General features: G+C 41.2%; 1 protein-coding gene across 1 annotated transcript in view; it reads right to left on the minus strand.

Annotated features, from left to right (window-relative positions):
• The window catches only part of LOC139139191 (CD9 antigen-like), an 83509-nt gene extending 69663 nt beyond the window's left edge, over nucleotides 1-13846 (minus strand). The window contains exon 1 of the mRNA XM_070708002.1: nucleotides 13442-13846. Within this exon, the coding sequence (XP_070564103.1) occupies nucleotides 13442-13525 (84 nt within the window). The 5' untranslated portion in view covers nucleotides 13526-13846. The remainder of the gene's footprint in view (nucleotides 1-13441) is intronic.
• Nucleotides 13847-14125: the final 279 nt, after the last annotated feature.

A 14125-nucleotide genomic window follows, 5' to 3' on the forward strand; every position in this document is an offset into this window, starting at 1 on the left:
ATTGCTTGACCCTTCACATCAGATATGTTTGATGTTTACTGAAGTGACACTTTTGACCACGAGGTTAGTGTAAACTACAACTGTACTTTACATCCGAAGCCCGTAATTGTCGGCGAGAAATTGGTAAAATGCACGGCATTTGATGATGTAAAACACCAATAATTAAATTTGCGACGGCGAGCTTCACAGCAAACAGAGCCGACGAGTCACGCCATCTTTATCAATTACCCGTGCACTAAGCCAAACACATATGCCTCCACCATTACGATTTGATTTAAAGAATTACATCTCGTAGTTTTTGTCAAAGGGGAGCTTGATATTCATTTGTGTCAGTAATTTTAAAGTTTGCTGGGTAAATGGATATACAACTGACTTCAACATAAGTAGGAGAGTACAATTTGTCACGTATGTATGTATGTATGTATGTATGTATGTATGTATGTATGTATGTATGTATGTATGTATGTATGTATGTATGTATGTATGTATGTATGTATGTATGTATGTATGTATGTATGTATGTTGTGTTTGTATCTATTCATTGTTTGTTTGTTTGTTTGATGTATGTACTTACATGTGAGAGCGTTCGTCAGCATGAAAATTGAAAAAATGTCGATTTATAATAATTGCATTATTTTATCGAGTGTACTGAAATTGTTTATAATTTCAACGTGCATGAGCAGTCCAGGTGAAAAGCGACAACGTTTCTTGTAGCCTGTATTCGGATCAAACGGGCATCGGGATACGCTGAAAAGCGATTTAAATCTTAATTCGCACTGAATTCCAAAGGGCTACAAGTGCTCCTTAAAATTCGTCCTTCTTTTCAAAGGTGAAGAACTGAAGTTAGACTGGGCCAGCATGCAGGCGAACGAAAAGACCAACCGTCTAGTCATTATAGCGACTGGAGCTTGCGTGATTTGAGTTTGAACTGATACTATTACAAATCCTCTCGGTAAAATGTCTTGGTTTTAACAAGCCATGTTTTGTAGGAATCACCCAAGGCGAGTAAGCTGATTTTCTTGGAACCCGTGCGCGCTTCCTGCCTATTGAGCTAAGTTCTGCCGGTAACATCTGGGGATGAGAAAACTAATTTTTTTTGAATCTAGGCAATGAGTAAGCGAGGGGCTGACACGCAAATCAGATAAAAGCGGTGTTGTTATGATGAAACTGTACCAAGCGGTAACAAGATGGATGGTGACGGTTTATATCACGATTATTCACGCATGAAGTCTTCGACGACAGTAACAACGCAAGGGCCCGATCATTCCATTTGAAGGAGGGGACACACAGTGATGGCAGCGTAACAGTTGTGTTCTTCAGCAACAAACAAAGGCCACCTATGCATTGTCCACTCAAAGCCCTTCCAGAAGGGTCTATGGCCCACTGAGTTTCCAAGTCGGCCTGTTAGAATTCGGGTAAAATAAAACAAAAAAACAGACTACGCTTTACCTAAAGAATGAATCACTACGAATTGCTCTGGAGTTTATATGAATATGTTTAGTTTGAATATGTTTAGTTACTGTATATTGCCATCATTTTAACAATTTGAATTCTGACCCTACGATACGTATACTGCTCACAGGCATGTTTTTGGCGCGCGTCAATCTGAACAACAAATGCTGTTCGTTACGCAAGCTGTGATACGCTGAAACCCCGGGACGTTTCAGCCGCAGGTCAAAAGCCTTTACTTGATACTCAAAATGAAATTAACTAGTAAATAATCTGATCTAGTTACTCTCCCCTGTAATTGAGATTTTAAAACACTAATATTCGATTTGTTTTCATCCTCCTGAGAAAACGAAAAGATCGATCTATATGGAATACGCCTGAGCTAATTACCAGGATTATGGTCTGTTTTATTTCAGGTGTCTGAGCTCACCCACTTCTGTTTTTAGTTGTATAGGGAGCCACCATTAGGTATTTGGAGGTGTGGAAAGGCATGCTATTTTCATCTTTTAAGTTTGAAATACTTTAAGAAGAAGCACGCGTATGCATACTTTTGCCAGAGTTCCATATTTGCTCCACCCTAGCCCCGTATTTCTTTTTTAAAGCAGGCTAAAATTAATAACTTTTGCTCCCCCTGTCCCCCGCCTCGTTAGATCTAATGGTATATCCCTTAAACAGATGGAAAAAGCGCGGTTAAGCGTTTTAAATGTATAACCGAAACAGATACACCGCGCTGAGATTAGTGTTTGTGGTCTGAGGGGCACCAAATGGCACTTGACGAAGGGAATTGAATAAATTTCTTCGACTCATTTGTCATGGCTTTGACAAGATTGTCAGTGTATCTTCTCTTAGCATCATCGGGCGATAAACAGTGAACGTCGTCTTGGGCGGTTGACCGTTATTTGACCCCTGTAACTGAACCATGGCGAACACATATGTCTGCTGTATTGAATCCTGGCTACGTTTCTGATGAAAACAACGGTGATTTGGTTACAACCGTTGTTTTAGGGACGGTCCAATAAGCTTGATATCGCACGAGCTATAAGTTCTATTTTTGCTATAAACTTTCTTTTGGAATGTAAATTGTTTCTGAACTAAAGATCGTCATGACTTAAGGGAAGTTGTGGGGGAAAACGTGGATATACGCGTCCATGTTTCATAGACTGCGCGATTGCAATTGCCCATCCTCGTTCGCAGTGTCGACGTCATCGTCTGAGATACGTTTTTCCCAAAAAATTCAGAATCAAATTCGCAACACGCCAGTGCGATAATATTTTGATCTTATTTCGCCACAAAAAGTTGTAATGTCTGCCGCAATTCGAGTTTGAGATGGGAGAAGTTCTGGGTGCGTGGTAAAGAGATTGATAATTCAAAAACGTTCTGGTCAATCAACAACACGAATCAAATCGCGTGAATAGAATAAATTATGTCTTTAAAAGTTATCCGGGGCTTAGCAAATAGGAAATTTTCTTCGAGTTTTTTTCGGGCTTACTCTGCGTAATCGAAAAATTCAAAACAGTTCCAGTTAAAAATAAGTATGTATACTTGACTATTTAAAGTATACGGTGATGGCTAAATAAGTTACAATTTTATACACAAACGGTACATGAGTTCCTGGCTTTCAGTGTCTCTCGATCGACATCTTTGTTGACATGAAATCATTCGACTACCACGTTACTCAAGTCATTAGGTTGTGCGTCTATTTACGATATCTTCAAACAGCTCATCTCTCGTTTCGCCATTCTATTGCGTCATATTTTCTGAACGTCAGCACGTCCCGCTACAATAACAAACAACGGGGCTATCGAATTTACACATGAGATATTAGATTGTTTAACAACACTCGGTACGATACAAGTCGCAAAGATCCTCGCTATGCAATTCATGTATCGATGTTTGTCTGCCTGCCTATTTCTGTCTATTGTCTGTCTTTCGATGCATGTGTCTCCCTGAAAATATATCTTTCCGTATCTGTATGTCTCCGTTCCCCCCCATAAAAGTGTGCTATGATCGTTTTTTTACATAATCAGAAATTATATCATTGTTGGTGATTCGTGATTATGTTTATGATTATGAAATTCACGCCCAAAGAACCATTTCAGTTGTTTCACAAAAGACGAAATCATACTTAAGAATAATCTCATTGTGCCTGTATTTTGTGCAATGGGTCTTATTAAATTTCAATAAAGGGTAGTCTCAGAAGAAGGCTGCACCACATTTTTCAAATGTCCAAAAGTACAGTTCTTCTGGTCCTACCAGCCTCATGTCCCGAGAAAAGTCATGGCGCCGCTTCTTGTGAGCGACAGTTAACCGGTAATATATGGTGTGCATTGGAATGTGCCACGTCGGTACCTTTACACTGAACAACAATTTACCTTTTACACTAATCGGTGAGACAAGTGACTGCATGGCTTGTTAGATCTAACTGGCGACCCCGAATACACGCAAAGTGGTGACGTCATTTCCAATCACACTCTAACTGCGCAATTCGACGACTGCACAATAAGCTGAGACTTGCTACAAAGGGTTGGATTTGGTCTTGAGCCGTGACTGAGTTTGAAAGTGCGTGCGACTGCATCTGTGACTCATATTCATCAAATATTCATGATCGCACACAACGACGACATTGACACAGTCGGCCATTTTCATGACCTCTGCATGACCTGACATCCTGGTATTTTTGTCAGTACGAAAAATACCAGCGTTATTTTACAATCTGAAACCATATTGAGTTATTTCTGTCCTCGAATACCACTGTAGCCCACTCTCAATAGAAAATAAATTTATCTTTTCTCACACCAAAATGTTGAGCTCGGAATATCTAGTTCCACCCAAAGGTTCCCGGATGTAAGGTCATGCAGAGGTCATGAAAATTGCACTCTGTAGGGTTGTTCGTAGTAGCTGAGCGTCATTTGTATACCGTCATCACAATGTGGAACTTATTTTATGGGTTATTCGTATCTGAATTTGAATTTATTGAACAACCACATTTTTAAAGATGGGGACCAGAATCAACAAAAACATTAGCGACCGAATCAAAGAAAGAGCCTTCAACAAAAATTAGTGCGCCAAAATATTACAATGACTGTGTAGGGCAATGTATGGACTCTACCTGACACCCCTTGGCGCAATGGTACCGCCCAACTGGGTCTCCAACTTTCTTACACTACTAGATTGTACAACTTGTTTTCTTTGGCGACTGTTTTGTTGATTTATTTTCCCTTATTACGTTGGCTCCGTCGCAGGGATTGAATGGAAATGGGCCTGGAAAATGGAAAGACGATATCGCAGGGCATTAACCGCCTTGCTACCTACGAAATCCAGTCAAAAAGTAAAAATTCCTTCCGGCGAGAAATCTCGCAGATCGTTCTCTCACGTCGTTCTCTCAGTCTGTCTTTATCATGGAAAACGTCAGGAATACGAATATTCTTCTCGCATTTAACCCAAATTAGTGGGAAAACTTGTTACAGAACAATATCTTACCGAAAATAGGTGGGAAAGATTGTTTGCTAAAATAATACCGAAATTGGGCGGGAAAGACTTTTGCGTCATCGTTAGCGCCATCTCGGAAACAATTACGCAACTATCCAACGGGTCACTAAGCAAATAGCATAATTGACGAAAATTGATTTACCACTTGGTGGGATGAATACTCTGCCATCTCCCGCGATGTCGATGTTTGTTCTCACGCTAGAGTGCCTATAGGTCGTTTTTCCCTATCTTGAAATTTGCACTCGATATCGTCATGTTTCCGATTAAATACATTTCATCATTGAGCTGATATTGATGTATAAGGTTATTTTATTTAAAATATTTGAGATAGTTTTAAAATAGCAAAATTAATGACAGTAAAACTGAGAGAGAGAGAGAGAGAGAGAGAGAGAGAGAGAGAGAGAGAGAGAGAGAGAGAGAGAGAGAGAGAGAGAGAGAGAGAGAGAGATTTGAACAACACAACTCTGTTCCGAACATACCCGTTTTCATCTCCAACAAAATGTTCATAATTTCCATTTTTTTTACATTTTCGAATGAGGTGCGCTATCGTTCTCATGGTAAAGTATGAGTAGTGTGAGTAGTATTACTACATTAGGTACCGTTCAGTTTTTACGGCCGGGGGGGGGCGGCAAAATCCAGGGGGGTCATCATATTTTGGAATCCGCACAGGGGGGTCATCGCTTTTTCACTGGTAGGAAAGGGGGGGTCACCACATTTTCAAAAACATTATACCAACAATAACGTTCACTTTATGCCATGGCCATGATCGACCCTCTTTACCGGCGGGCCGCCTTCGGCGGCCCACTACAATAAATATACATTATGTATTACCCATGACCCTCTTAACGGGCAGACGCCTTTGGAGGCCCACTTTAATTAGGTTTACTTCATGCAATGGCCATGATTCAACCCTCTTTACCAGCGGGCCGCCGATTACCCATGGCCCTCTTAACGGGCAGATGCCTTTGGCGGCCCACTCCAATTAGGTTTACTTCATGCAATGGCCATGATTGACCCTCTTTACCGGCGGGCCGCCTGTGGCGGCCCACTACAATAAATTGACTTTATGTAATACCCCACGGCAATCTTACCGTAAAATTCCCAATTGAAGCCGCGGCTTGTATTAGAAACATTTTTGAGGGACCCCTGGGATCACGCACTGAATAATGGTAATGGCTGTGCGCCTTCAGCGGCCCTGTCCAGTAAAGTCTACTTTATGCAATAGCCATGATCGACCCTCTTTACCGGCGTGCCACCTTTGGTGGCCCACTAGATAAAGTTAACTTTACGTAATGGCCCATGACCCTCTTAACCGGAGGGCTGCCTTTGGCGAACCACTCCAATAAAGTTTACTTTATACAATGTCAATGGACATGAGTTGTCTATGGAAATGAAGTTAAAAATTGCCTTACAGTCGTCCTAATTAACAGACGTTTCAATGGATGTGGCTGAGAAGTTTGTGCACTGGCATCGAATAAAGTGCGCCGCGTACCGGAGTTCAAATCCAAACCATGCGGGTAAATTTGACATATGGGTTTTGGTTATTTTTCAAGGGGGGGGGGGTCATCAATTTTTTTCGTCTGACAAAGGGGGGGGTCATCTTTTTTTCACAAAAAATGCAGGGGGGGGTCTATATATTTTTTTGAACACCGGCGACAAGATTTTGCCGGCCCCCCCCCCAGGCCGTAAAAACTGAACGCTCCCTTAGTGGTCTTTAAGTTTCTCTGGATGGTTTAAACAACATGGCACCGAGTTGTTAAAGGTTGTTGGTTGTAGCTTAGTAACAGAAAGTTAAGTACACATGTCAGTGGAGAGCAAGCTGCGCAAGTTACAACTCATGAACTCTCACTCGCCCCCGACGAATTTCTTTAATCCAAGGCCAGTTTTATTCAACATTTTTCGCATTTTGGCACTTAGGGGGCATTTAAGAGACTATTTTGATTGACTTAATGTTTGCTTCAGAGCTGCATTTTCATACACTAATTATAAACATGATATACTTAAAATGCACATAGGCTGTGGTTCTTAGCGTGTATCTTCAGCTAGCATATGTTGGATGGGAATAGAAGATGATTCGGCGCCAAACTTTGAACCATCACAGTTTTCAATACGTGACATTATCACCTAAACTACAATCTATTTTGAGTAATTTGTACATATAGCAAAAAGAGGGTCCATGGTCCATTTTCATGACCCACAATTTATAATAATTTACAGCGATGTTACTATGCAGAATGGCGGCCATTTTAATTTTCAAACATCGAACTTTTGGCGGTTTAATTATGATTAACATCATTTGTCGACAACCCCATGTTTTACATTAAATATCCACAGGAAATACTATATACACTGATCTGTAACCTTACCTATCTATGTTAATATGATATCAGAGCTTAAAAAGGAACATACTACAATAAGAACTGGTTTACAGTGAAATGATAGTATCGACGACAACAATCAGAGAGAGGTCGTGACCTTTCGTCGTGTACTTGAATACAAACTGTAAACAGTTTACTTGAATTTGAACCTTGCATATTTATGGTAACCTATTGGAACACCACATAAGTTACTGAATCTAGACTGTCGATTGAAATGTCCATTAGTCGGTATTGCTTTCCACGTCATCTCCTTATGTACTTTTGGCTTTGAGTCAGAACATCTATCTGAGAGCTTCAAACGACAGCCATATTTTGATGTCTTGTTCAAGAGACTGATCTTTCAAGCAAGGGACAACCTGTTCTTCTGTGGTGTTTAAGCAGACGATATTATCGTTCGCGCGCGGATTTTAGAAATAGTCTAGCGCTCGACAGCGCATGACACACAGAAAAAACATTGCAAAGTATCTATAAGGTCGATACGTCTACACACCGCTATTTATCGTCAATCTACTGATTGATAGAAACAGACGATTTTTACCAAGGTTTGATAATTTCACAGAGGTTTCTCGATTACTTTCTTATCATATCTTTAAAACGAACTCAGAAATCTAATTTATCCAATAAACTGACATCGGAGAGCACACAAATATCCAATTTAATATGCAGAGTAAAGTGTCTTTTGTGAAACTCCCCACTCAGTGATTGGTTGGTTCTTTTTATTATGCTTGGTTAGTAGTTACTCATGATTCTATGTTAAGACCTCTGTCACATTACAATAATTTTTGGGGTTCTCACTACCTGAGGGTCACAATTAATAAACCTCATCTGCCATGGCAGAGTGAATTTCATCTGTATGCAGCCTATGTTTGAAATTGGAAACTCGGTAATGAGAGCTCCAATTGCCAAGTTATTTCTTTCACTCATTCACACGGTTTGCTGCGTCAGATCCAGGTTGTCACAGTCACATATCCAATTGCTCAGCTATGCAAATTAGCAACTACGCTGTTACGTTGGCCCTGCAGTTCCGGTGCCATTGAAAGGAACTAACGAAAAACGCTGGTAAGCATGATATTAATAGCGACGTTCCAAACACATCGGTGAATATGCTCGCAAGATCTGTAATCAATCCGATTAGTGTACATGGCCACGAGTCAAAAAGGCGTTGCGAAAGATTGATTATGTCTGCCGTTATCACCTCAAGTAGAACACCGCTAACGAGCAATCCTCAGACAGGCGCACAATCAATGAACGAGGCCGACAATAATGGCCCTTTCAGCTTAGCACGTCGCAAATGTTTTAGATACCCAGCAATGAATGAAACTCATGCGTTTAATAACATAATTTACAATGCTTAATACTCTGCTCTTGTTATTCCCAACCAGACCCAAACCAGACACGAGATGAAATAAATTGAGACAACACGGCATTGAATGTCAATAAACCACTACCGCAGGCCTCAGGCAGCATAAAATTGTAATGGTGTTATGAAAAGATGAACATAGGACGAATGTAGGAAAGGGGGTACGCCCTACCGCTAACAATCTGACAAAGATATTTGCTAATTGATTAATTGAGACACGTCTGCACAATGATTGAGAGTAACAGAGCAGACGGGATTACGCAATTCTAATATGATAAATCAGATTATCTTTTTACATAGGTCGATGGTCAATTATCTAGCGATCTGAACCTGCGTCGTCGCCCATACTAATGTAATTCGACTATAAGTAGATTGTGGCCGTGATTACGAAGTAAAAGGTATATATACTGAATCTAAGGAAAATTGGTAGGTCTCTTTTACCAAATATATTACATTAGCTTGCCAGCCAGTTGAGAATTTCAGTTATCATCTGCTCTTTTTCCTGTCGGAAGATGCACATGTTAGCAAAGATGTCTCGGAGAAGTTTACAGAAACGAGAGCCGATGGGGATTGTTTGTTCAGACCTAACATCCGCATATCGACGTAAATCAGTTTACGTCTGGAGACCAGAAAACGCACTTGTTAGTTGGGCTGCTGACGTCATTCCGTCTCGCTATCGAGCAAAGGTCCGGGCTTGTCTAATTCGGCAGAGTCTGGCGGAGTGTCTCAAGCTTCTAAAACAGAAATTTCATTTTGATAAAATGTGTAAACTGCAACAGGGGTCGATTTCGGGAAAAAACATTATCAGTGAGTCGTTGCCGTGTACGTGTGTTCATGAAGAGCTCGTCAAAATTGATAACAAAAACCGTTAAACAAGAATGATCTCTCACCTTTCTAGGTTTTGTGCGCACTGAATTTTAGATAATCCCATATTTCATGTCAGTGCAATAAATAGCCCACATCCGTCTTGTCTTTTTGGTGTATGAATAGAAGTGAATTATTGTGAATTAATAGTAAAGCTCGTCCGATGCAGTACAAACTTGTATAAATTTATTCAAATCGGCGGACCGATTGTCTAGAACGTCTCTGAAGATTTGATATAACTCAAAACTTACTTGAGTTATTGTACCAAAACTAAAGATAGCTTTTAAACTAACAGGCCAGTGTTGATCAAATTTACAAAATTGAAGATTTCATTCTTTTGCATTAAAGCGCTACCAATATAACATTATTTGTTGCAACTTTGAGAGATAAGGGGAATCACTTGAAGTTGAAATATGAAGTAAGTGCTATTTTGACTCTGTACATGCACTGTTCCATAACGTAGTGTATCTGACCAAGTTCACACTTTATACTCAGGTTTTCGTTGAATTTTTAAATTTCTTGAATCATTTTTATCTCCGTCTAGTTGAAGTTTTATGTAGGTGTCATCATGTCAGTATGCATAACATCCGCGCAACGCATGCGTGTTGCAACTCTCCTTATCTTGTGACGCTTGATAAGTTTCATTCCATGCGCACGGAAACATGGAAACAGCAAGGTAGCTGCGTGATGGCAGAGGGCGCAACTTGAAGCAGCCGCCATCTTGTTCGTAAGTTGTCATCATTGCTGTTGCAGGTAACAATTATTATTCAACCAAAACCTGTACGACATGAGCCTATCGCGATGAACCTATCAACAGGCGTTTATAGCCGTTCATTTGAATCGACTAGATTTTATTCCTCATGTATACCTCTCGGGTAATTCCTTGCGTCGAACCCGGGGGTGGGGTAATCTTGATATTTTCATATGGGGTGTGCTCTACCCATAGTATATTCCAAAAATATGACCCATTGATAGGGATTTCTTTTTACAATTGTTGGGAATTTTCACCTTTATGCTGTTAGATGTGAAGGTTTTCCTAAAGCATGAGACATTTGATTTGCTATCTATCAATGTTTAGGATTTTTATCGGATGAAAAATCAACCCATGTTTAGGGATTTTTTCGGAAAACTTGACATGTGTTTATGGATTTTTTTCGTGGAAAAGTTACCCATTCGGGCGGCACATACCCGTATACCTTTTCTATGGGAGTACCCCCGGGGGACGTTGAACTTAAATGTAAGAACCATTGGGCATATAGGGGCAATCGTGTGTGTCATTTTGTGGTCATTGCTGAAAACAATTAGGCCTAAATTAGAGCATGGGCATTTATTACTTGTTCGATATATTGATCAAACATCACAGTTATCGTCTGTGGAGGCGATCTTACCACATGATCACGTGATTCGACAGACGTCTGACCTTTATAGCATATCATCGAAAGTCCATTCATTCATGATATGCAGGCTTTATACACAGACCCCCAGCGCTCTTCAAAAGTCTGATATCGAAAAGCACCCCTCCCGTATAAAGTTTCACATGCACTTGATCTCAGCACAAACACACACTTTCTCGCTTGTCGCCACGTTTTATCAGTAAACAGTTACATGCAAGTCTTGGCACAGAGCTGTCTTCTTTGCGCACAAGGATACACTCATTTTGCCCTCGGCTGTTGTGCAGGATCTAATCCCCCACGCGCCACCATGGAACGCAATTAATCTCTCCAACGTTCCGATGTTAAATGCTCCCAGAAACGTGATGGATCGTTTTTCCCCTGAAATATCAAAAACTCGCCGGCACTCAGTACTAGCGCTGCAAGAGTTGAGTGTTTCAAGGTATATGAAGGCAATTCACTACCCCTTCACCACGTCAAAAAATCTCCATGTTTGAAAAGGTCCACTTGAAAAAGGAAAAACGCCAATCTGTGATCAATCAAATCAATCTGACCTCACATTTTGAAAGTCCATACCCACATTCTGGCGAGATCTATTGTACAGTGTTTATCCTTATTAGAAAGCTGTGTATACTTACTGAGGATAGTTTTTATGACTCTCTTGTGTTCGTGTTGACAAAAAATAAAACATTTTACTTTTCACGCGTCCTTTTAACCTGAACAACAATACGAGTACAAAATTCAATATACAGAAAGAGTTGCACAGCATGATTTTTTAAACCAAAAAACAGCACAAATGTCATTCCTGTGTCTGGAAAACAAATGGTTTCTCATTCCATCTACTTCGCGGAGATCAAGGGATACTACACTCCCCCGCGTAGAAAATGGTTGGTCCCTGCTGAAGGCGTATAGGTTACACCTCTGGTGTTCTGTTCTGTTAATTAAATGTCAAAATACACACTAGAGGGGAGGGCAGCTCATCATATTGAACAAAGGGAAGGAAAAACCGTATGCCTTTATTGCAAAAGCTTCGATGCTGCGAAGTTTTGTTCTGAAGTCGAAACCTTGTGAAGCGGAAAGATGCGAGCAATTGAAAATGCGTGACCTCGCATCCGGGCTGGAATGAGAAGTCGTCGCACCACTGAGTTTTCCGGCATCGTTTTTTAGGGTCTGTGCTCCAAATGAGGCGGAGACCGTACCATGCCGACCTAGCTTAGCCATCCGTGCGGATCGGAACATTGTTTACCTGAGTTATAACACCCCTCTAATCAAAATGGTCGATCCCTAACCCGCGCTTTCTGTTCTGTTCATACATCGTTACCGCGCACTCTTTTTCTGGCGGACTTTATTGTTCACACAGCCTGATGACTCTATTCATAATACATTCTTAAATTCGCAATGCGACAGAACTATCGTGTTTTCATTCTTCAGCCTCAACACATCCCTATATAACGTCAACAATCTACACCACAGTTATGAAATCCGCCCTTTGTTGAAATCAATATTGAGTACAATGGCTGTATTAAAACACAATACCGTGTAGCGGACGTGAGTTGAATGTACATATAGCCTGTCTAGCGCACAGGTTCAACACAATACAGAAATGTTTCATAATGCATTTTAAAATTAATCCGGCAAGTAATTTTGTTATACATTCATCATGCTAGCTGATGTGCATATTCAGGTATCGGGAATAAGATGTCGAATTTATTTTAATGTTGGGGTTTGTTACAATCATCTAGCGATAATTGGCGTGTGTTTGAACTAAGGGCCATGTAATTTAACGCAAAATGCTCACACGCTGCCCGCAGTATAGATGTATGTCAAACTCTGGGCATACAAGACACCTATGAAAGGCCATCTGCCGCTCTAACCCAGCCGTGACGTACCGAAATACCGAACCGGTAAAGAAAGCTACCCGCTCCTGGGCACAAAACACACTGTGTTGGTCCTGGCGGTTTACATTTTCGGGATGCCGCCTCCCCAGCATCGCGTGAACATGAATAAATTTGTTCTGGCAGGGCATAGTGGATGCGCACAGGTGACAAATATGCTGACTGATGATGCACAGCGAAGGTGTCCATGGCTGCCATCGTGCATTTTCGTTGGCGCGGCTTTGAAAGCAGACGGCTCGTCAGTTTCCCGCGCGAATCTGCGCTAGTTTGCTGATGCCTGGCTTATTTGCCTTAGTCCACGAAAATTCACGTGATTGACAGAGCGAGTATTTACTATGTTGGTGAAAAAAGTAAACCAGGCCAATTTGACCCAATAACCTGAAAATTACTCCCCTCTATTCAGATAGGGAGCAGACTTAGACATTCTCATCTGTTCTTAGGTTCTATGATACTCCCAACACTTCCAAATGGTGGATTAGACGCTCATCCAGTCAATACGGGTCAACCTCTTCACCAGTGCTGCTTTTCATTTAACTGCCCGAACCGTCATTATACCACTATCTGTAAAGACCGCCCGTTCAACAATGCAGGGCGAAAAAAATGTAATTAACTTACCACCATTAAGAGACTGTACACGCGAATGGTGTACATACAGCACCACGCCGTCTCGCTGGGTTCTCCCTTCTCCGCTTTACCCATGGCAACGAACGTGAACAGGTTACGATATCTCCGTGTTTTCGGTGATGCACGTCACTCTGTGCGCGCTCGCTTCGCTTTTTAAATATCCTCCAAAATGCGTTATCTGCTATCAGCGTGACTGGAGATATCCTCCCTGGTCGTCCTCTGTTCGTGCAATAATGGCTCACCTCCTCGGGCAGGTTAATACGAATGTTGCGGCTCGGAGACGATGAATAGGCGCAATGCGTGATGATGAGATGCGTGGTGCCCTGCTGTTCTAGGTGGGTACGAATCTGAACAACGCTTCTCTTACAATCCAAAGGGGAAGGCAACGTCGAAAGTGAATCACGATTGGTGGATATGGTTATTAAAGGTCTAAGAGTACGCCCTCTATGGGCATACTCAGCATGGAATTCTATCGTATAAGCGCCCACGCCTTTGAAAATCCGTTTACACATTGCAACAACGCAAATGCCGAAAATTCAAGATGTTAGTATTGCGCATTTTTCTCACTCTCCCTCTTTTCGGGTTATTACAAGTAATTGAAATCCAAACTATTAAGATTTAGCGATGGCTGGAAACTTGAGGCGGAGGAATGTTTCAGTCCCTGCCACTGTGTGT

Source organism: Ptychodera flava, chromosome 1, assembly GCF_041260155.1.
Source record: "Ptychodera flava strain L36383 chromosome 1, AS_Pfla_20210202, whole genome shotgun sequence".
Taxonomy (NCBI): domain Eukaryota; kingdom Metazoa; phylum Hemichordata; class Enteropneusta; family Ptychoderidae; genus Ptychodera; species Ptychodera flava.